Source organism: Hypanus sabinus, chromosome 8 (genome assembly GCF_030144855.1).
Source record: "Hypanus sabinus isolate sHypSab1 chromosome 8, sHypSab1.hap1, whole genome shotgun sequence".
In the NCBI taxonomy this organism is placed as follows: domain Eukaryota; kingdom Metazoa; phylum Chordata; class Chondrichthyes; order Myliobatiformes; family Dasyatidae; genus Hypanus; species Hypanus sabinus.
In genome coordinates, this window is record NC_082713.1 from 43,546,879 (window position 1) to 43,566,809 (window position 19,931).

Here is a 19,931-nt window from a genome sequence, read left to right on the forward strand (position 1 = left end):
TGGTATTCATCAGCTGTGAGACTGAGTTCAAGAGCCGTGAGGTAATGTTACAACTATATAAGACCTTGGTCAGACTCACTTGGAGAACTGTGTTAGTTCTGGTCACCTCACTACAGGATGGATGTGGATACTATAGAGAAGTGCAGAGGAGATTTACAAGGATGTTGACTGGATTGGAGGGTGTACCTTATGAGAATAGAGTGAGTGAACTTGGCCTTTTCTCCTTGGAGCGACGGGGGATGAGAGGTGACCTGATAGAGGTGCACAAGATGATGAGAGGCATCGATTGTGTGGATAGTCAGAGACTTTTTCCCAGGGCTGAAATGGCTAACAAGAGGGGACATAGTTTTAAGGTGCTTGGAAAAAGGTACTGAGGGGATGTCAGGGGTAAGTTTTTCACACAGAATATGTGGAATGCCCTGCTGGCAGCAGAGTTGGGAGCAGATACAATAGGGTCTCTTAGATAGGTACATGAAGCTTAGAAAAATAGAGGGCTATGAGCAAGGGAAATTCTAGGCAGTTTCTAGAGTAGGTTGCATGGTTGGCACAACATTGTGGGCTGAAGGGCCTGTAATGTGCTATGTTCTATGTTCTAAATCATTTTGTGACAGGAGTCACCTCTTCTATGTTTGATTAGTCTGTAGCTTAATTAAAATTTAGAGATCTTGTCTGGCATATATGATTAGGGAATTCAGGATCCAATAGGGCAGCATTCCTTTCAGGGCTGTAGCTCATCACTAAAGGGTAAAATGTAATACCACAGAAAAATAGATTCATAGTTTATAATGGGACAATAGAGACAAGCTGCTGGAGCTGATGATGGCGATGATGAAGCTACATCAAAAGCTGATGGCTCTAGTTAGGGAAGCAGACTGTACAGCAATAAAAGGAATAGGAAATCAATTAAATTAGTTAATTAAAAATCACTGGTTTCTCATCTATGACTAAATGAAGAAAGGGTTATTGATGTTCTGAAAAAAGATTGGTTAAAACTGTTCCTCATACATGTTCACTTTTTTCATCAAACACAGGAAATATCTAAGTTGGGAACTCCCACTCTGAGAAGTATTATTCTTAGTGTTTATGAATGTCTCCACAATAGAACAAACCGATCGCCTTTTCTGTGTAGTGTATCGTATGAACATTGGATGGCGCAATTTTCCTGCTTGCGAGATTGGACCCAATAGAAGATAATAAAACCGGAGGTAACCACTACTGCTGGGGTGATGTCAATAGCATGGAGGTGGAGATTTATACGTTTCTTTCAAGTGCCAATTTCCTAACGTTATTGTATTCTAAAAATAAGTACACATCGCCCATTACAATATGAAGATATTTTGGATATTTTCAGGATAGTAATTAACTTTTGGTTTACAAAATTTTAGGTCATCAGATACCAATAACCATGGACTGAATGTAATTTCATGATATTCTCCCAGTTTATGAGGCTGATAAGAAGAAACTATCTTTGACATTGCGCTTGGGAGTCCTTATTGCCTGTGATAGCACTGTCTGCAGTGCAACTGATAATTCCATTCAGCAAAAAGTGTTGATGCTGCCATTCTTTCTTTGTTATATAGGTGATATGGCAAATGTCTTGTAAATGAGCACAGCTATGTGAAACTTTTCAGCTTTAGAAGTGTGAAGTTGTATAGGAAGAACCATTTCTGATCTCGTCGTTACTTGCAGGTCATCATCTGGAATTAGATGTTGCAAGCCTATCATAGCTTGTCTGTTAGAGCAGGATTTATAAGCACTGCTTCTTCTGACATTGTTAAATTACCTTGCATATAATGAGGTTGGAAATGTATCTAATGAAGTGGAGGTGGCTGGAATCTCCCACATTCATATATTATTCATTCTTCAGAAGTTCAGTGCATTCAGAATAATGTCAGGCTTTCAAAGCAGCAATCAAGCGTATTGAAGGAAGCTTTTGCCCAGAAAGCAAGGGTTCAAATAGAGGGCCAACAGCAACTAACACATAAAACTAAATACAGCAAGAGATCATTTTTGAAAGAATATTCAAAAAATCTGCATTTTTCTTCAACTGTCTATTTAAGAAAACAAGCTTCTGATGTTCACCAGGCACTTTCTTTGAAAAAAGCCTACTGTTTGGATTGAGACTTTCTAGGATATCTGAATTTAGAAGCATACATTCTGGCAAAAGAACAGTGGCTTTATTCCATATGAAAATACAAAGAAGCTTCTAATTAGTTCAGTGCCCAGCTTTTGGCCCAAGCATAATACGATCCTAGAGAATGCTGCCAGTGGGAAACTGCAAAGTTTGAGGTTATCTGACATGACTCTGTAATTTGGCTCCAAACGAAGAAATTGAAAAAGAGGACAAACAGAAAACTCACTTGAATAGACATGTGTATTGTGTCCCATTCTTCCTTCCACATTATTCTCATGACAACCATCAACATTAAGATAAGCAAGGCAGAAATAAACACGGCAACCTGGAGAATAAGGAGAGAACATCGATATGACAGTAATTAACTTGGAAAAGAGACCTATGGAATTATTGCAGGATTTCATATACCCCAGGCACTATTTTAGGATATACTTAACATTCCTAGATGAAAGTAAGGGATAGAAATTGGAATGGCTTCATTTTTGGTGCTGTCCATAAATACTACACTGCGCTCTGAAGCTAAATCAGAAGTCAGCAACAAAATAGTAGAACAGCAACAACAATTAGCTTTAAGAAATTGTTATTGTGTTTTAACACCTTTAAGAGGCATCGAAACCAAACGTGCATTTCACACTTACTGCTGCTACTTGTAGAAACAGCAATGATATCTGTTTGTTGAAATTCAGGAAGTAGTGCAAATGATGTAGTCTGTCTATGTTGATCTGAAACCAATCAACATGGAGAGTGGGGTGTAGAGGTGGGGGAGTTGATTGTTCCAAGCTCCTATAATCTGCCACATCTATCTAGTTAAGATCAATCTGTCAACTATGGTTACCCTTGGACTGTAACAACAGTTGCTCATAGATTGTCTCCACTCTTTATTTCCTATGCCTGTCATTGTTCACCTTTTCCATCTATTTACTATGTAATTACTTGTTTCTACCTTATTTTACAAATAATTTAAAGTTTTAAATTCTTTGTAAAATAAGGTTTGTAATAAACTGGATCCACTGCAATTTACCTATCACCACAATAGGTCAATAGTGGATGTGATCTCATTGGGTCTTCACGCGGCCTTAGATCACCTGGACGATTCTGGTATTTGCGACAGGCTGCAGCTCAGCAATTCATATATGGTAATCATTCCTACAATTCTGATCAAAAAACTCCAAAATCAAGGCTTGTGTACCTCCCTCTGTAGCTGGATCCTCGACTTCCAAACAGGAAGACCACAGTCTGTGTAGATTGGAAAAAACATCTCCAACTCACTGATAGTCAACACTTGTGCACATGTGCTTAGCCCACTGCTTTACTCTCGCTACACCCATGACTGTGGCTAGGCACAGATCAAATGCCATCTATAAATTTGCTGATGACACAACCATTGTTAGCAGAGTTTCAGATGCTGAAGAGAAAGTGTACAGGATTGAGGTAGATCGACTGGTTGAGTTGCAGAATTAACCTTGCATTCCACATGAGTAAGACCAAAGAATTGGTTGTGGACTTCAGAAGGGATAAGATGAGAGAACACACACCAGTCCTCATCAGGGGATTAGTAATGGAAAGGGTGAGCAACTTCATGTTCCTGGGGGCCAGCATCTCTGAAGATCTATCGTGGGTCCAGCAGTTACAAAGAAAACACAACAGCAGCTATATTTTATTAGGAGTTTGAGGAGGTTTGGTATGTCACCAAATACACTTGCAAATTTTTACAGATGTACCGTGGAGAGCATTCTAACTGGCTGCATCACCAGCTGGTGTGGGGGGGGGGGGGACACTGCACAGGATTGAACTAAATTGGAGAGCTGCTTACTCAACCAGCTCCATCATGGGCTCTAGTCTCCCCAGCATCCTGGACATCTTCAAGGAGTGATACCTCAAAAAAGGCGGCATCCATCATTAAGGATCTCATCACCCAGGACATGATTTCTTCTCATTACTACCATCAGGGAGGAGGTACAGGATCCTGAAGGCACATACTCACCATTCAGGATTAGCTTCTTCCCCTCTGTCATCAGATTTCTGAATTGACATTGAACCCATGAGCATTACCTCACTACTCATTTTTTCTCTTTTTGCACTATTAATTTAATTTAATTACTAAATATATGTATATATATTTATTCTAATGTACAATTATTTTATTACTATGTATTGCAATACACTGCTGCCAAATAACAACAAATTTCATGACAAATGCTGGTGAAATTAAACCTGATTCTAATTCTGACAATGTCCTTCCTGGATTCCAATTGATGACTTGTTCAATAGAAGGTAATAGTTGTTTCTAGTTGTGAACTAAGGCTCATTTGCAGTCAAACTTTAACTTAGAAGTGACTCAAATATCAATTACCTCAGCATGTTACAATGATCATCCAGAAAGAGTTAGCTCGAAAATTGGTGTTTATTCTGGTGTGTCCCCTTAAGGTCTGGATATAAAGATTGCACATGCAAAGAATGTAAAAATGGTGTATGCTGAGATCTGCAAGAACTTCCAATGTAGCATGGAATGCTGACAAGATTGTCTTATGAACTTGATGACTGAAACTTCTGTACTTTATTCAGCCTTCTCAAATAGCATTGGGGTTAACTGCAAAGTTGATTAAATGCCAAAAAATGTTGTGAAGCAAATTATAAAACGTTGCCACTGACCCTACAATGATATAGCATCAGACAACCAAGATCTCTGCTTTTAGTGGTCACTGAGAAACTATTGCAAAAACAGCGGTACATTTTCAACTCAAGATGATGTGAGACTTGGAGATCACTTTGTAGTTGGTCAAACATTCAAGTAATACTAGCCAATTTATTTTATGTGGTTTACATCATGGATATCTCAGCTGATGGACTGATATTACTCATGTTCTATATGGTGTATACTACAACCACATTGATTAGACACAACACTCAATGTTCCGGGTGGGTAACAGGATCGAATTCAAGCCATTTTCATTCTTTGTTCTTAATAAAGTCAAGCTTCTTTTATATGTCGGAGCTGGGGCTTGTGTCTTACAGCAGTAATGCCCTGGTTTATATTTTTACTGTTATGCTGTATGTATTTCATTTTGGCAGTTCTGTACAAGCAGTCTGTTCTGTTTTCACGCTTGTTTGGGTTACAGTTGAAGATCAGAGATGAGGAGAAATATGTGCCATCCAATTAGGACGGTTGGATTAAGGGGATGATGAGGGACACTAAGGTTGGGCTTGGAACTTTTGCTGGAGAGGAGATGTTGGGGAGAACCGGTCGTAGTGTACATTCTGGTGGGAGACCTGTTCGTTTGAGGTGAATTGTGAGCAACGGTTGGAAGGTGGTGTGTGACAAATTATTTCAAAGTCACGAGGACATGACCATTTTGGTGGGGGAGAGTGTAATTCCCTGGCTCATGTTTTCACTGCTATGCTGTATGTATTTCATTTTGGCAGTTCTGCAAGAGCAGTCTGTTCTTTTTTCATGCTTGTTTGGGTAACTGCTGAAGATAAGAGATGAGAAGAAATGTGTGCCATGCAATTAGGATGACCGAGGGCCCAGCATGTGAATGACAGAAAAGTTCAAGATGAGCTCCAACTTGTGCACGTTTGACGATTTAATTAGAATGGGTCCTTTTCTTTTTGTTATTCTTTACTAACCCTTTATTTAAGATTCATAAATATAATTCCTTTAATCGTATTCAGTGCACTGTCTATTATTTTGTGGCATTAATTTGTAATGTGGTAGCAAATGACACAGCATTTGAGAATGAGTGTGCCTCAATCTCACGAGTTTGGCTGGGCTGGAGGTTGTCTTCCCTAGATTTAAGCAGCCAAGGAAATCAGGGTGTTTCACAGTGGGGGTATCATCCAGGATGGATTTTGTTAGACACTGTGTGATTGCCCTGAGCATTCATTCAGTGGGTTGTGTGGTTAATTAAGTCTGTGTTAAACTATTGTTCGATAAAGTGATTATGATACATGGTTATGGTTGCTGCAAAGGTGGAGTGGAGGTTTCATATAATGGCGGGCAAAGACTTTGTTCTAGTTCAGACTAGCACTGGCATAATGGCAGTAGAACTACTTGGTACTATCGGGGCTCTGGGAGAGGAAGGGCTGTGGGCTGTCCATACTTTGTGGGAGGAGGGGAATAAAGATGAACATGCTGAGTCAGAAGCCAAGTTTTCCATAGCTGGAGGCAGAGACTTTAAAGACAAGTTGCTCTCATTTCTGCAGAGCGAGGGGAAGGAGTGGTCTGAGATAGAAGATCAAATGAGTCCTCCAGAGAGGGCTGAGCATTCTGAGTTAGTAGCGGCCCTTACCTCCCTGGCAAATAAATTACAAATTTCCCAGCTTCAAAGTCGCAGCTATCGCAGGCTCGGCCTTTTCTTAGGAACGAAGCCCAGCCCTAAAGGGGAAGAGGACTATGAGACTTGGGCAGAGCAGACCTCTCAGTTGCTGGATGAGTGGCAATGCTCTGATGACGAAAAAGGCAGTAATTGGTTGAAAGTTTGAAGGGGCTGGCAGTTGACATAGTGAGATCCGTAAAGACACAGGACCCCTTTGCCACCTCTGTGGCCTACATACAAGCACTAGAAAAGATGTTTGGCACGACAGGAAGCCCAACTGAGCTAATGATGGATGACAAATTATTTCAAAGTCACGAGGACATGACCATTTTGGTGGGGGAGAGTGTAATTCCCTGGCTCATATTTTCACTGCTATGCTGTATGTATTTCATTTTGGCAGTTCTGTAAGAGCAGTCTGTTCTGTTTTCATGCTTGTTTGGGTTACTGCTGAAGATAAGAGATGAGGAGAAATGTGTGCCATGCAATTAGGATTGTCAGATTAAGGGAAGGTTTCTCTGGTGAGGGACACTAAGGTTGGCCTTGGGACTTTTGTTCAAGAGGAGATGAAGAGAGAAGACACTGGGGAGAACCAGTGGTACTATATGATCCGGTGGGAGACCCGTTTGTTCGAGATAGATTATAAGTGACATTCGGAAGGTGGTGTGAGCTTTCACGTTGACTGAGAGCCCAGCGCATGAGTGACAGAGAAGTTCAAGATGAGCTCCAACTTGTGCACGTTTGACTGTTTAATTAGAGAGGGCCCTTTTCTTTTTGCTATACTGTACTTTACTAACCCTTTAGTTAAGTAAGATTCATAAATATAATTCCTTTAATCGTATGCAGTGTACTGTCTGTTATTTTGTGGTATTAATTTGTAACAGGGTAGCAAATGATACAGCATCCACACAAACCGGGGTTTGGGGTGGGAACGAGCGCGTCTCAATCTGACAAGTGTGGTGGGGCTGGCGGTTGTCTCTCCTAGACTTAAACAGCCAAGGAAACCAGGGTGTTTCACATGTAATGGGAGGGAGTTGCCATGTCAAACTACAAGTCTCTCTCTGCAGAATAAACAACCACTAATAAGCATCTGCAAACAAAATAGTTATGTCTTGGCTTGAAAGTGACGACTGTTTATTCCTCTCCATAGATGCCGCCTGAACTGTTGAGTTCCTCCAGCGTTTTGTGTGTTGTTCGGGATTTCCAGCATCCAGCAACTTTAGTGTTTCTGGTCATACATCTTGTCATTTTACAGTTGATGGTGATCTCCAGTATGGTAGTTTTGGAAGAATAGGCAACAATGATGTTATTCAACATAAGAGACAAATAGTTTGACTGTTTGTAAGGTGCAGCATGCATGTATAAATAGTTAATTTGTATGGCCCTCTATTCAATTAATAAAGTCCTTGTGAATTGACCATGCCCTTACATCAAATCCAAGTACATGGTCCTGTATCTTGTTCTTTCTCTTCCTATTTTTCTACCTCCTCCTCCTGCTCGGGTGTCTAAGGTCAATGATTGTACACATACAGTAATTGAAGAGAACAACATGAGAGAATTTCAGCATTGAGGAAAGGCCAAAACAAAATTTCTGAGCAACTCACAATGATTCTGTTAGTAATAAAGAGCTCATCAAATTGTTCAAGGCTATGATGTGTTTGGTGCAGTGGTCAGAATTGTAGTGTGTTGGTGGGTTGTCATTTTGCCAGTTTTCAGGCACTTTTCCCGGACAAGCTTAATATATTGCCAATTTACCAGCAATCAACATCAGGTTTATTAGTACTGACTTATATATATGATTTTTTTTTTGTTTTGCAGCAGTTTGACTTTGCCAAGAGCTAAAGGACTACAAAATAAATAAATAGTACAATAAGAAGGAATTACGAAGTAGTGCTCATATTATAAGACCATAATACATAGGAGCAGAATTAGGACATTTGAGTCTGCTCCACCATTCAATCATGGCTGATCTATAATCCCTCTCAACCCCATTTTCTGCCTTCTCCTCATAACCTTGACACCCTCACTAATCAAGAACTTATCAATGACCACTTTAAATATAGCCAATGATCTGGCTTCCACAGCCATCAGTAGCAATGAATTCCACAGATTCACCATCTCTGGCTAAAGAAATTCCTTATGGGTTCATGAATTGCTCTAAAATTTGACGGTGGAGAGGGAGAAGCTATTCCTAAATTGTTGAGTGTGATTCTTCAGGCTCCTGTACCTTACCCTGATGAACCCGTGTCAATTTACCATTGCATGATAATTAATAACACCAACAGTTGACTCTACACACTTTTGGCATGTGCACGAAACTCATATGGAATATGCAATTCAGTATGATATAGCACAACATGCATTTGAATGTTGCAATTCTATTGTCACCATTTTATTTCTCCTTATACACCAGTTCTTTCTAGGTTTTACTCTGACAGATTTCATTTCATTCTTTCCCCATCTCCCTTCTATCATTTTATGTTTTCTCTACTACATCCTTGTTCACATTTTCCTTTTTCTTCTCTTCATCTTATGCTGATTCTCACTCATTTCTACTCTCAATCTTTTTTTTCAGTTGCTCTATCATTTCTGCTCCCTGCTTCTCTACATTCATCAACCATTTTTCTTAACCAGTCAGGTGCATTTAGTGTTACAGGGCATGGGTAATAACTCCACAATTTTGTAAAAGCACAGTAAGAAATTAAAGATTTCAGTCTCTAGATGAAATAGAAGTGGTAAAGTAAGGAAAATCAGCAATAGTTTTAATTCTTTTTCAGTTGATACCAGGTCAAAAATGGTGACTTTTTAGCTAAAGTGCAGAGAGTTGTTTTCCATTACCTTGTTCATCCAGTGTAAATAAAGTGGTATACCCAAAGCACGGTGACACAGTGCAAGTATCTGAAACAATAGTACAGAAATAATTACTTAGAACTCAGCCTGTATCATGTTGAACCAATGTCAATGCTACAGTTAATAAGTCCCCAGTTAAAATCATCAATGAAGGATTATGGCAGTCACGGATGCATAATCTTTACAATTGGCTTCAAAGTTAGTAAAATTATTGACTAAAATTCAGCAATCTTTTTATCCCTTCTTTCTACAATTCAGAAAGTTGAAATTCTACTTTTATACTAGGGAGCCCTTTAGTAATTATTAACGTATATCTTCAATATTGCACTACCAGTTATTTCCCACCTTATACATCCCATTGCTATCCAGTTAAAAACATATTCAGAATTGATAACATGCTCCATGACCTATTTTTGTTGTCCATATATTATAAGTGATGTTTAATATGTCCTGTTAAATTGTATGAACTCTTCATAAATGGAATTTCACAGGCTGGAATTAAATTCTGAATTTGAATCACTTCCTTATAGAATAATGGATGTACTGGAATGAATTATAGCCTGGAATCCAATTGAGTGGGTCGGATGGCTTACAAGTGCGTACATCATATCTGAGGCAATGAATATGTTTGAGTACAGGCTTGGTGGGACAGTTTATTTACTTCCATCTACATCGATTATGGTACAATAAAAGCCTGACAAGTTTTAACTCTTTGCGACACGTTTATTATCGGTATTTTGTAAGTTCAATGAGTAACACGAATGAAGGAGCTGTAGTTATCAGAATGGATTTCATCTGGGAGAAGGTTTAAATTTGTATGCTGAGAGACAGGGCTCTAAGCAAGGTTATTCAGAGAAAGAACTGAGGATAGGAAAGAAAGGACAATAGAATGTAAATGAACAAGGCAAGAAATCAAGCGCAAAAGGCAAATAAGTCTACAATACAAAAGAAAAAGCAAAGAGATTAAAAATTTCAAACTTAAACACATTTATATTAATGCATGAACCATTTGTCATAAGGTAAATGAATCAATAGCACAACTAGAGATGAAAGTCAATGTCAAGGAGATTATAACTGGAACCTTAAAGTAAGTTATTATTCCATTGGAGGTACTTCATAAAAGGTTCATGAGAATTAATCCAGATATGGAAGAATTCTCCTGTAAAAAGAGAGATTAAATAGGTTTCTACCCTAGTCATTGGAGTTCAGAAGATTGAGAGACAATCTTTCTGAAGAATATAAGAAAGTCAGTTTTATAGACAGGATAAATGCTTGCAGCATGTTTCCCAGCAGAGTCCTCAATCAGAGGACATTGCCTCATATTAATGGGGTTGTCTTTTTAAAAGTGAGATAAGGAAAAACTCTTCAGTGAGTGGGATGTAAGTCTTTAGAACTCTGGCATATTGAGCTATAGGGCCAGTTTCTTGTATATGTATTATAAGTGTGTTTAATGGATGGCATCCGTTACTCTCGCGAGGCCATGGATCTGTGCCTGGAAAGTCTTGCTTCAGCCTCTCCAGGGCGCAGGCCTGGGCAAGGTTGTATGGAAGACCGGCAGTTGCCCAAGCAGCAAGTCTCCCCTCTCCATGCCACCGATGTTGTTCAAGGGAAGGGCAAGGGCTGATACAACTTGGCACCAGTGACGTCACAGGAGTTGCCAGAGCGAGGTTGAAGACCACGTCAGACTGCCTTAGGGACTCCAGGTCCAGATTTGTCCTCAGGATTTTCTCTGGAAGCCTTTCCCATGAGTGGGTATGGCCGCAAGGCAGCGGAGATTTGAAATCAGAGTTTTCCCTCTCTAATGGGTGTTTAATGTGTGTTGTTAAACTGTATGAACTCTTCATAAATGGAAGATAGATTTCTTACTGATAAGAGAATCAAATGCCATGAGGAGAGAGTAGGAAAGTGTACTTAAACAACAAACAAGAGGAGATCTGCAGATGCTGGAAATCTGAGCAACAGATACAAAATGTTGGAGGAACTCAGCAGGCAGGCAGCATCTATGGAAAAAAGTACAGTTGATGTTTCGGGCAAGGACGGGAGTAAAAAAGCTGAGGAGTAGATTTGAAAGGTGAGGGGAGGGGAGAGAGAAACTCCAGGTGATAGATGAAACTTGGAGGGGAAGGGATGAAGCAAAGAGCTGGGAAGTTGATTGGTGAAAGAGACAGAAGGCCATGGAAGAAGAGATGGAGGTGGGAGAGGAGCACCAGAGGGACGTGATTGTTGGGCAAGGAGATTATGTGACAGAGGGACAAGGGGATGGGAAATGGTGAAAAGGGAGGGGGAAGGGTGGAGGCATTACTGGACGTTTGAGAAATCGATGTTCATGCCATCATTTTGGAGGCTACCCAGACAGAATGTAAGGTGTTGTTTCTCCAACCTAAGTGTGGCCTTTTTCCAATATTTCAGCCTGAAACATGACTGTACTTTTTTCCATAGATGCTGCCTGGCTTGTTGAGTTCCTCCAGAATTTTGTGTGTGTTACTTAAATAACATTTGATTAGCCATGATCTTATTTAATAGTGGAACAGGTTAGAGGGACTGAATGGCCTTCTCCAGTCCTAGGTACAAGTAGATCTAGCTAGTGCTTTCCACATCAGTACCGATATTGTACAAAGTTTGATTCATACCTTCTTACATTTCTTTTGTGAATCTCAAACAGTTTGTCCCTTTATTGTGAATATTTATATGCATAGGTAATTATCTTTTTTGGTTAGATGTTTTGGCCATCATGTTGAAGAATATTACGTGCAAGGAAAGGAATAACTCCCACGCCATCATCTCTTGTCTAGACATATATCAGAGGTGAAGCATAAGCAGTGCCTCTCTTCCTTCCAACAATGTCTTTGACCTCTTGCTATCGGGTAGAGGGTACCACAGCATAAGAACCAGAACTGTTAGGCTGGGTAACAACTCCCCCTGCCCCCCTAGGCTGTTAGGGTTCTTTGTCAGACCTGCACAGGCAAGCACCTCCCAGTCTCCACCCAGTTAACAGGAATCACCTGCCATTTGTTTCCATCGCATCACCTGCAGCTTATTTAAACCCAGCTCTCAGTCTCAGCCCTTGTTCACTTACCATACCGGCCAGCCTTGATGAGTTGCGTCCACCTTTCAGTTTGTTGTCTGCGGTGATTAGTACCTGTTCATGGCTTACTATTTTGTAGTTTATGATTTAAGTTATTGCTCACTGCTGAATTGTCTGAGGTTCTCTGCTTTTGGGTCAAGACTCCTCTTCATTTCCTGAGGGGATGAGTGGACCTGTGGTTGATCCAGCACAGCCTTGCCTAAAGGAACTCATCCATCGACATAAGCACACAATCCGGAGGCAGCAGGAAACCATTGACCACTTGCTTGCCACACGCAATTAACTTTCCGTCTCAATACGGCAACACCATGCTAGTCAACCTCCTCCCTCAGAGTCCCAGATTCGGTGCCTAAAAATTTTATCGGTTCCCCATCCCAGTGCCACAGCCTCCTGACCCAATGCATTGAGCTCCAAACATCTTTGAATTCTATGGACTGAGCCAAGAGTCCCTTCATCACCTCTCTCTTGACTGGGCTAGCTGTGACCTGGGCCTCCACTAACTGGGACAATAAGACCCCCATTGCAATAGATATGAGGATTTCACTGCTGAAATGTACCAGGTTTTTGGCCATCTGGAAAGTGTAAGGGAGGCAAAGGATTAGAAACTTCGTATGAGTCATACTTCGTGCCAGATTACACTGAGGAATTCACAACCCTTGAAGTAGAGTTTGACTGGAGTGTGGAAGCACTGCTGGTCCGTTACCATCACATCCCTTCGGAGCATTTGAAAGTCAAGCTGCCTACTCGGAGGTGCCCTGAGACTTCAAGATCTTCATCACTCTGGCCTTCTGAATTGACCAGTGTCTTTTGGAACAGTCCTTTGGATTGTCAACTGGACCCTCCAGTTCCATTCCCAGAAACACTTGAGGCTGAGGGATCCTTCTCAGCAAAGCCTCCAGCAACCAGGCAGCTAGGACGAGCTCCTTTAATGCCCAAAGAGAGTGACTATCAGTGGAGAAACAGTCTGTGTGCCTACTACAGAGCAATCGTTCCCCAACGCATCAAATACCCACTGTGCCTGGGAAATGGCTCCATCCTTGTTCCAGAACCATAGCCCTACTCACGCTCTCTGTCCTTCTCCACAACCCAACAGCTCTGTGTGCACAGTAGGCTCTGGTGAATCTTGACTGGGCAGGCAACTTTCTGAACCACACTCCATGTGCAGCCTCCACTTCCTACTGAACCTATCTCTTGCACTTTCTGCATTTGCATCACAGCCATTGACAGATGTCCCTTGGGGTCTGGGATGGTCAAAGCACACATACAGCCAATGAACATGAACAATGGAGTGCACCGCGAGTCCATCCAATTCCTCCTAATCAACTCACCCAACACTCCACCCTTCTTGAGTTACCCCTAGCTCGCAACTCGTGACCCTCACTTCACCTGGTCATCTGGTTCACCACTGAGTTGGGGACCCACCTGCCTGCATCCTCAGTTGACTTCACTCCATAAATCTGTGGAGATGAAGGAAACCCTCATTTATAACACCCACTAGCCACTACAAATACTTGGTAATACCATTCAGACTTTCGAACTGACCAGCTGCTTTCTAAGCCTTTAAGGGAGCTAGGGCTTTACTCTTTGGAGAGAAGGAGGATGAGAGGAGACATGATAGAGGTGTGCAAGATATTAAGAGGAATAGACAGAGTGGACAGCCAGTGCCTCTTCCCCAGGGCACCACAGCGCAGCACAAGAGGACATGGTTTTAAGGTAAGGGGAGGGAAGTTCAAGGGGGATATTAGAGGAAGGTTTTTCACTCAGAGAGTGGTTAGTTCATGGAATGCACTGCGTGAGTCAGTGGTGGAGGCAGATACATTAGTGAAGTTTAAGAGACTACTAGACGGGTATATGGAGGAATTTAAGGGGGGGGGTTATATGGGAGGCAGGGTTTGAGGGTCGGCACAACATTGTGGACCCAAGGGCCTGTAATATGCTGTACTGTTCTATGTTCTATTAACAAAATCCTCTGAGACATGCTACACAGATATCTGTTCATCTACCTTGATGACATCCTCATTTCTCCAAGGACCCCCAAGACCACATCTGTCACATTTGTTCAGTCCATCAGCCAATGTCAAAAAACAACTGTACTGCAAGTTCGAGAATTACCAGTCACACACTCCAATCATATCCTACCTGGGTTACGTGCATTCACTCCAAGGCATAACCGTGGACTCAGAGGAAGTGTGTAACATCATTGAAAGGCCCTGACTGCGCTCCTTCAAACAGCTACAGCACTTATTGGACTTCTCCAAATTCTACCGCCCGCCACTTCATCTGAAGATACAATCAAATTGCCGCTCTTCTCACTTTCCTCACTAAGTCAGCTAACTCACAGATAAGCTGCTTTGCTGCCATGGATCAGGTTTTTGAGGAGTTCAAGAGACAATTCACCACTGCTCCGACTCTCCGCCTCCAGCCCTTCTGTGCTTGAGGTGGATACATCTGACTTGGGAGCCAGGGCCACCTTCTCCCAGTACGGGCCAAGTGGGAAGATGTACTCTTTTGCCTTCTTCTCGTACACTTTCAGCTCTACACAGCACCATTATGGAGCAGGAGACAGGGATCTACTTGCCATTAAATGGGCTTTGGAGACATGGAGACATTGACTGATGGGAGACACTGAGCCTTTCCTGATCTGGACTGACCACCAGAACCTCATATCCATACATCAGACCCAACTGAAGTAAGGCTTGCTGGACCTTCTTCTTTGAGCAATTGAATGTCACTAACTCCTATTGACCCAGCTTCAGGAACACAAAGGCAGTCACCCTGTCATGAAAGTTTGACCCAGCTGAAATGGAGATCAATCCTCAGTACGTCATTATGTGCTTCTAGATCCTTGTCCTGATTGTTTGGGATCTTGAGAACCAGCTTCACCACTTCCTACAGCATGAATCTGCTCTGGCTGACACCCCTGATTACCAGATGTACATGCCGATTGTTGTGCACTCTGTGGCACTCCAGTGGGCTCACGCCATAGTCCTCTCCAGCCATCCAGGCACGTGACGGATTTTCTATGACGCTGGTTCTTGTGGTCCACCCCAATTGCAAATGTATATCAGTTTGTCGCTGTCTACCTTCAATATGCCCAGTCAAAAACCTCCAACCAGTAGCCCACTGGGCTCCTGCAGCCCTTACTGGTCCCTCAACACCCATGGTCCCACATTGTCATGGATTTCATCACAAATTTGTCACCCTCTGATGGGGCCACAGTGATCATGACAACAGTGGACCAGTTCTCCAAGGTGCCCCACTTCTTTGCCCTCCTCAACTTCCATCAGCAGATGAGACTATGGACCTGGTTGTCCAACATGTATTGTAGTTTACATCCATGGCTTCCCCAGGATATTGTGCTGGACCAGGGCCTACAATTCACTTCTGGTGAGCCGTTTGTCTGCATCCACACCTCAGTGAGTTTTTCCTCTGGCTATTATACGCAGAGCAATGGGCAGTCAGGAAGAGCCAATCAGCAAGTGGAGAATTTCTGCAATACTTTGCAGCCTCTAATCTTTCCACATGGAGGAAATATCTGTTCTGGACTGGGCGGTCCCCCAATGTACACACCTTCTCTGCCACAGGTATCTCTCCCTTTGAAATGCTTCATGGTTACAAACTCCATTGTTCCCCACAGAGGTGTCAACAGTGGAGGTTCCATCCACCAGAACCATGGTTCACCATCTCCCAAATGTTTGGAAGCAGGCATTGAGGCCATACTAGCTGCAAAACATGTCTTCTTCTGCCAGGCCAACCGTTGGTAGTGCTGAAACTAACAACTATGGTTGAATGGAAATGAAGATGGCCTTGAACATGAACTTGAAACAGTACTAGTGTTGAAGTGCAACACTAGTTAGGTATGTGGCTAAACTGGGCCATTGGGATAACCACATGCTGAAAACAAGACAAGTGCTGCTCTGTTCAATGTTTGCAGGTGAAATAAAGTATGGATTAAATGAGATTGAAGAATCTTCAAGAATGCTCCAATTAAAGCTTCCTTTCCTGAACCCATAAGTCAGCCCCCTATTCTGAAAAGTTCAACTGTTTTATTTCCAGCACCAACTTTACTTCAGCTCTCTAAATGACTCTGACAAATCTGTGCAAAACTAAGAATTTTGTTGTGTTCATTCACCCCACTTGCAATGACATTGCCTAATGTCTTTTTGGATCAGAACAAACACCCAATATTTGTGTATCGATTTGGGACAAATTTGAACAAGCTTTAACACACGTATCTAGCTTATAGCACCAGAATGTCTATTAATTTCACGTGCCAATAGCTTACAAAAGCAAAACTGTAATTCACCAGTAAACTTACCACGAGCAGACAGCAATAGCTAAAGATGGTCGCTGCCAATACCAGAAGAATTACAGACCAATCTAACCATCGATGTATTTTTCCAAATAAATACCTATAATGTAATAGCAAACATTATTTCTTGAATGGCCATATTTCATACATGATATACATATTATACCTACCAACTGGCAAAAGTGACCGCAATTTATTTAGCATAAGGACCAAAAGCAATGGAGAGGTTCTGTTGCATTACTGTTTGTAGAAGACTGCCTCTGACAGTTGCAGGGTTTCTAAATTAATTGGACAAATTTGCATTTGGTAAATCACAAATTCAGAAAACTGCCCACTGTTGTTGCTGAATGGGCTGGATGGGGACAGTTTGTGGACAGCGTTTTGTGCCGTTACCTGCTACGAAATTCCACACACAAGGAAGATAAAAAAAAGTTACATTCATGATACAACTGAAGTTGAATTTCTTATTGTTAGATCAGGGTGACCTCAAGGGAACAGTTTAAATAAAGTGTTCAGTAACATGAGGGAGATCTGTTTAAAAGAAATGCCAGAACCAAACATAAATATGGGCTTACATAAGTCAGTGATTCAAAAACTGAGGGTACCTGCATAAGGAAAGTTCAAAATGTTATCTCACTGAGTAACAGTTACATTTACTGAAAATGTGCTGCAATTGTAGTGCTCAGAGACTAGTTGAAAGTATGTTAATTGGTCAGATTGTGTTTGATCTGCCTTGCTAGCCATCCTCTCCTGTACTACTGCTCCTCACCTTACACATGCTTTTCTCACAGCTGCACATAACTTCTGCAGGTCTGCTACACTAATCATCCTTGATGTCAGGATACTGCAGCCAAACCACAAGTAAGGGTGGGGTGTACAGTAAGTAGCATGATGGCTTATTAATTATTTGATGATTTACTGCAGTTACAAACTTTTGAACAATTTTAAATTAATTCTGGTAATCATTTTTAAATCAGTCAATATTGATGTAAATAATTATATAAAAGATTAAAACTTAAGTTTCAAAAAGTCATTATTTAAAAAAACTAAAAAATAAAATTCTGAAATTGCAGATGATAATTACAAATAAAGATAAATTAAAATAATCAGCAAAATATAGTGAGAAGGGGGAAGGAGGAGAAATTCCTGGAAGTTAGAGAAATCGATGGTCATGCCTTTCGGCTGGAAGCTAACCGGACGGAATATGAGTTGTCGCTTTTCCAACCTGTACGTCCTGCCCATGGAATGCATGGGTTTTCTCTGGGTGCTCCGGTTTCATCCCACAGTTCAAAGGTGTACCAGTTAGCAAGTTAACTGGTCATTATAAATTGTCCCATGAATAGCCTGCAGATAAATTGGGGGTTGCTGGGTGGTGCAACTTGAAGGGCCAGAAGGGTCTGCACTGTATCTCTAACTAAATAAATGAGTAAATAAAAACGAGTGTGGCTGCATTGTGGCAGTAGAGGAGGGCCTGGACCAACAGGGCTGAGATGGTTGCCACAAGAGGACACAGGTTTAAGGTGCTGGGGAGTAGGTACTGAGGAGATGTCAGGGGTAAGTTTTTTTACTTAGAGAGTGGTGAGTGCGTGGAATGGGCTGCCAGCAACGGTGGTGGAGGTGGATACGATAGGGTCTTTTAAGAGACTTTTGGATAGGTACATGGAGCTTAGTAAAATAGAGGGCTATGGGTAAGCCTAGTAATTTCTAAGGTAGAGACATGTTCGGCACAAATTTGTGGGTGGAAGGGCCTGTATTGTGCTGTGGTGAACTACGTGTGCCTGTCTGGATACGCCCCCTGCTGACTGCTCCTGTGGCTCCTCCCACAGACCCCTGTATAAAGGCGATCGAGGCCTGGGGCTGGCCTCTCAGTCTCCAGGATGTAGTATGGTGGTCACTCACTGCTGGTTCCTTCTTCCAGTCAATAAAAGCCGATATCTCGCCTTTACATCTCAGAGTGAGTTATTGATGGTGCATCATGTGCTGTAGGTTTTTCTATGTTTCTGACATGTCAGAATGGGAATGGGAAGTCGATTGAAATGGATGGTCATCAGGTAATTCTGCCGTTTGTGGCTGGCAAAGCAAAGCTGCTCGATGAGTGGTCTCCCAATCTACATCCGGACTCACAGATGATGAGTAGGGCACATTGGGACTCAGCATATGACCCCAACAGACTCAGAGGTGAAGTGAAACCTCACCTGGTAGGACAGTTTGGAGTCAGGAGGAGGTGTAGGGGCAGATGTAGCACATTTCACATTTGCACGGATGAGTGCCTGGCGGGAGATCAGTGGGGAGGGATAAGTGAACAAGGGAGTTGTGTAGAGAGTGATATCTATAGAAAGTCAATAGTGGGGAGGAGGGAATGGCGTGCTTAGTGTTAGGATCCTGTTGTAAATGCTGAAGCTACAAAGAATAATTTGCTGGATATTGAGGCTCATGTGGTGTAGATAAGGACAATGTGAACATGGTCTTGTTATATGGGTGAGAGGATAGGATGAGGGAAGATGTGTGGGAAATGGAGGAGGTGCTGTAAAGGGCAGAATCAATGGTAGAAAGTAGAAGCAAGCCCTGTTCTTTGTCAAAGGAGGAGATCTCAAATATTCTAAAATGGAAGCCTCATCCTGAGGACAGTGAAGGAACTGAGAAAAGGGAATAGTATTTTTACAAGCTATAGTCAAGATAGTTGTGAGAATCAGTAGGTAGTCTGAGAGTAGTAGATAGATGTCTCCAGAGATGGAAGCAGAGAGATTGAGAAAGGGGAGAGAGAAGTATGAAATGAACCAAGTAAATTTAAAGGCAGGGTGGAAGTAGGAAGCAAAGTTGATGAAACTGACGAGCTCAGCATGGGTGCAGGAACAGCACCAATGCAGCCATCATTGTAGCACAGTAAGAACTGGGGAGAGTTACCATGTAGGCTTGGAACAGGGACTATTTCACATAACTGATTAAAATGCAGGCAAGGCTGAAGCCTATGGGGCGGCTCCAGACAACTGCTTGGGTTTGGAGAAAGCGGAAGGAGCAAAATAAATTTTTGAGGATGAGAACCAGTTCTGCCAAATGGAGGAGGGTAGTGTGGAGAGGAACTGGTTAGATGCGTTGCCCCAAAAGAAGTGGAGAATTTTAAGATCTTCCTAAATGGGCATAGAAGTGTATAGGATCTGGATGCCCATAGTAAAAGTGAGGTAATCAGGGCCAGGAAACTTAGTGAGAGAAGTGACCAAGAGCATTTGAAATGCTACA

The 19,931-nt window shown here is 41.9% G+C and overlaps 1 protein-coding gene across 1 annotated transcript in view; it reads right to left on the bottom strand.

Annotated features, from left to right (window-relative positions):
- The window catches only part of gdpd2 (glycerophosphodiester phosphodiesterase domain containing 2), a 65,602-nt gene that overhangs the window by 19,553 nt on the left and 26,118 nt on the right, over positions 1-19,931 (bottom strand). The window contains exons 4-6 of the mRNA XM_059976492.1: positions 16,701-16,794; positions 9,286-9,345; positions 2,361-2,459 (exon numbers count right to left, since the gene is read on the bottom strand). Of these exons, the coding sequence (XP_059832475.1) occupies positions 2,361-2,459; positions 9,286-9,345; positions 16,701-16,794 (253 nt within the window). The remainder of the gene's footprint in view (positions 1-2,360; positions 2,460-9,285; positions 9,346-16,700; positions 16,795-19,931) is intronic.